General features: G+C 37.7%; 1 protein-coding gene across 1 annotated transcript; it reads left to right on the forward strand.

The window, feature by feature from the left end:
* Positions 1–804: 804 nt before the first annotated feature.
* Positions 805–3,211, forward strand: LOC141672299 (GDSL esterase/lipase At5g33370-like). Its single transcript, XM_074478866.1, has 5 exons — positions 805–1,291; positions 1,426–1,553; positions 1,811–2,053; positions 2,145–2,397; positions 2,768–3,211. The coding sequence occupies exons 1-5, from the start codon at positions 895–897 to the stop codon at positions 2,998–3,000; spliced, it is 1,254 nt and encodes a 417-aa protein (XP_074334967.1). The 5' UTR covers positions 805–894; the 3' UTR covers positions 3,001–3,211.
* Positions 3,212–3,803: the final 592 nt, after the last annotated feature.

Below are 3,803 nucleotides of genomic sequence, written 5' to 3' on the forward strand. Positions count from 1 at the left end.
CCTGATTTGATGTAAATTTACTTAAAACTGAACGCAAGAAAATATTGTAACATTTGAATTTAGAGTGATCAATTTAATTCTGGACAATGGTCAGTCAAAATTAGAACGGTCGGAAAGGACTACGGTTGAACCTCGATTAAGTAATAATTTCGTTAAAATAATATTTTTTTTCCGGTCCCAACATAATGGACATAGCGTATTTTTTTTAATTGACACAGTGTATTTTTATTTCCGATAAACTAATAAATTCGGTAAAATAATATTTTTTCTCTGTTTCAACCCTTTACTTTAAAGAAATTTAACTGTATATTGGTTGTGTGGGTCTTAAAGAATTTCTGTTTTGAAATATTAATGTAATTTGACATAAACAACATAAGAAATTAGATTTTGTTTGGGGTTGGTGCATTATGAGGGCTTGACCTAATTCTACTCCTACTGCTGCTTGTCAAACTTGTAGTCAATTTTCAAGAAACTAAACAACAAAAACAACAAATGTAATCTTTTGACTATTTGACAAAGACAAATCTCTACAAGGGATACATGTTGACATTTGATTACAATTGGATTTGATATATGTTGACATTTGATATACAATTGTTCCTCACTGAGATTAGTAAACTAGAACCTCCAGAATTTGAGACTCAAAGTCAAAGTATAAATATAACATTAAATATATTTTCCCATCCAACTAATTAGCCATGTATACCAAATTACCAATAGAGTTCTTTGCTTCCCCTCTCATGAAAATCCCATGCATTTATTATTGCTTCAACCAACAAAATTAATACAAACTCCTCTATAAAAACATCTGCATTCTCCTTCAGACTCCATGTACCAAACTCATAGAAAATACAGACACATTCTGAGAAGATTATATAAAATTTTAGCTTTAAAATGTCTCTCTCCTCAATTTTTCTGGTCATCTCTATCGTTACACTAGTGAACACAGTCCCCACCTCGACTGCACCAGCCAAACCAGCCAAACCAGCCGCACCAGCCAAACCACCAGCAACACCAGCAGCACCAGCAACACCAGCCACACCAGCAGCACCAGGCAAACCAGCCGCACCAGCAGCACCAGCAACACCAGCAGCACCAGCCGCACCAGCAGCACAACCACCACAGAGACCTCGTGCATTTTTTGTATTTGGTGATTCTCTCGTGGATAATGGCAACAATAATTATTTGTTGACCATTGCACGAGCCGATTCGCCACCATATGGCATCGATTCTTTTAATCATCTTCCCTCTGGCCGCTTCTCAAATGGCCTTAACATCCCTGACCTCATCAGTAAGCCTATAATTATATAGTCTGTATATTTGTTAAATTTTAGATGCTATAAGTATCATTTTCGACTAATTTTTAACCATCACATCCTTTTTTCGTGTAATACGTTGTGTTTGTTTGATTTATTTTGTTACCAGGTGAAAAGCTTGGAGCACCACCAACACTTCCATACTTGAGCCCCCAGCTTAACGGAGATAATTTACTAATTGGTGCAAACTTCGCTTCTGCAGGCGTAGGAATCCTCAACGACACCGGATTTCAGTTTGTAAGTGTAATTTAAAATCTATAAATTTATTGTAAACAGATATATTACATTTAATTGCATTGTGCCAAGATATACCGAACTCTATCTCTGCAAGAAACTATCAATATTCAATGCTAGCTTGACATTAAACGAGTCCTTTAGAAACAATGGCAATGTGTATTTCTTTTTTGTCATTTTACACAAAAATTTCTTTTATATATGTTTCTTGAATTCTCGTTATTTTTAATGACTCGAATATTTGTTTGGATTGACTGCAGGCGAATATTATAAGGATTGATCAACAGCTGTTTTATTTCGAAGAGTACCAGAGGCGACTGATTAGCTATATTGGATTAGATGAGGCCAGGAAGCTTGTTAACAATGGTCTGGTTTTGATCACTCTAGGTGGTAATGATTTTGTTAACAACTATTTCTTGGCACCAGTTACTGCTAGAAGACTTCAATTCAATCTTCCAGATTATACCACCTTTCTCGTTTCAGAATACAAGAAGATACTACAGGTACAAATTTACGGGCTTTTCTGAGCCTGATTTTCGGGATCAGACTTTTTGTGCATATTAATTAAATGATTTCTGTATAATATTTTTGCAGAGGCTGTATGTCTTGGGGGCTAGGAGGGTTTTGGTTACTGGAACCGGACCGCTCGGATGCGTCCCGGGGGAATTGGCCTTTAGGAGCACAGATGGGGCCTGTGCTCCAGAGCCTCAGCTAGCTGCATCATTGTACAATCCAAAGCTTGTTGCGATGCTTAAAGAACTCAATACGGAATTGAACACTGATGCCTTTGTTGCTGCTAATGCTATGTCTAGGCAAAATGATTTCCTCAGCAATCCCTTAGCATTTGGTTTGTACATTAATTAACCTCTCTCTCTCTCTCTCTCCCCCCCCTCTCTCTCTCCCTCTCTCCCTCTCTCCCTCTCTCCCTCTCTCTCTCTCTCCCCCCCCTCTCTCTCTCCCTCTCTCCCTCTCTCCCTCTCTCTCTCTCTCTCTCCCCCCCTCTCTCTCTCCCTCTCTCCCTCTCTCCCTCTCTCTCTCTCTCTCTCTCTCTCTCCCTCCCTCTCTCTCTCTCTCTCTCTCCCTCTGTCTCCCTCCCTCCCTCTCCCTCCCTCTCTCTCTCTCTCTCTCTCTCTCTCTCTCCCTCCCTCCCTCCCTCCCACATGATGTATAATTTAGCTAAATTATTTGTGTTGCATGCATGAACAAACAAAAAACAGGTTTCAAGCAAGCAAGGGTGGCATGTTGTGGACAAGGGCCATTCAATGGAGTTGGGCTTTGCACAAGATTCTCATTTCTTTGTCCAGACAGAGAGAACTATGTGTTTTGGGATGCCTACCATCCAACCGAACAGGCAAACAGGATGATAGTCCAAACCATTTACAATGGAACTACAGAACATATGGACCCAATGAACCTCCAAACTATCATGAATATGGGCTTCTTGTACTGAACTACCAGATCCATATATGTTCAACTTCAATTTCAATATCTGTTCTTTTGTTATGTACACTCTTCCACAACCTCATTGTAAGGGTGATGGTAGGGTGTATAAGGTTAAGTTTATTATGTTTTAGCTAGAATATTTAAACCAAGTAGAGAACATACATAGTGAATTTGTATTTGGTAAATTTCTATTCATATGACCAAAAGTCATTTGTCTCGAATAGGTATTAATGTACTCTTAATTCATTGTCATGTTTGCCTCATAATCATGACCTTGCACTTGACATGAACGCTTTTCCAAAATGCATGTATAATTGAGGTGAAAGTGTAATTGGATTAATCTCATGATCTCTGCTGTTATATATCCTTCACTGCTATAATGCAATTATGCAGATATAGAAATCAAGAGCTGTTTGAATTGAAATGTCATTGAGACTCGAGTAAATTTGAATTGATATTGTACCAAACATCCTAACTTGATATCAAAAGAGTTTTAGTCCTTGGTCTCAATTTAACATCATAAGAGCAAAGCCAATTGTGTGCTAAATATAAGTGTAATTATTGCTATAATTTAGCACCAAAAGGTACATTTTGGTGCTAAAATAGCACCATGTTTCCAATAGTTTGTTCTAAATTTTATTTCAAATTTAGATAATTTCCAGAATGTACTACACTTTTGATTACAAATTTAACTACCTTTCAGATACCCCACACTTTTAATTTCCTACTTCATCCATTTCTCCTTTTTTCACTTTTTGATGAGTTGACAATTATAGCACAGTGCTATATTTTGTGCTAAATTTAGCACAG

This window comes from Apium graveolens, chromosome 7 (genome assembly GCF_009905375.1).
Source record: "Apium graveolens cultivar Ventura chromosome 7, ASM990537v1, whole genome shotgun sequence".
NCBI classification, from domain to species: domain Eukaryota; kingdom Viridiplantae; phylum Streptophyta; class Magnoliopsida; order Apiales; family Apiaceae; genus Apium; species Apium graveolens.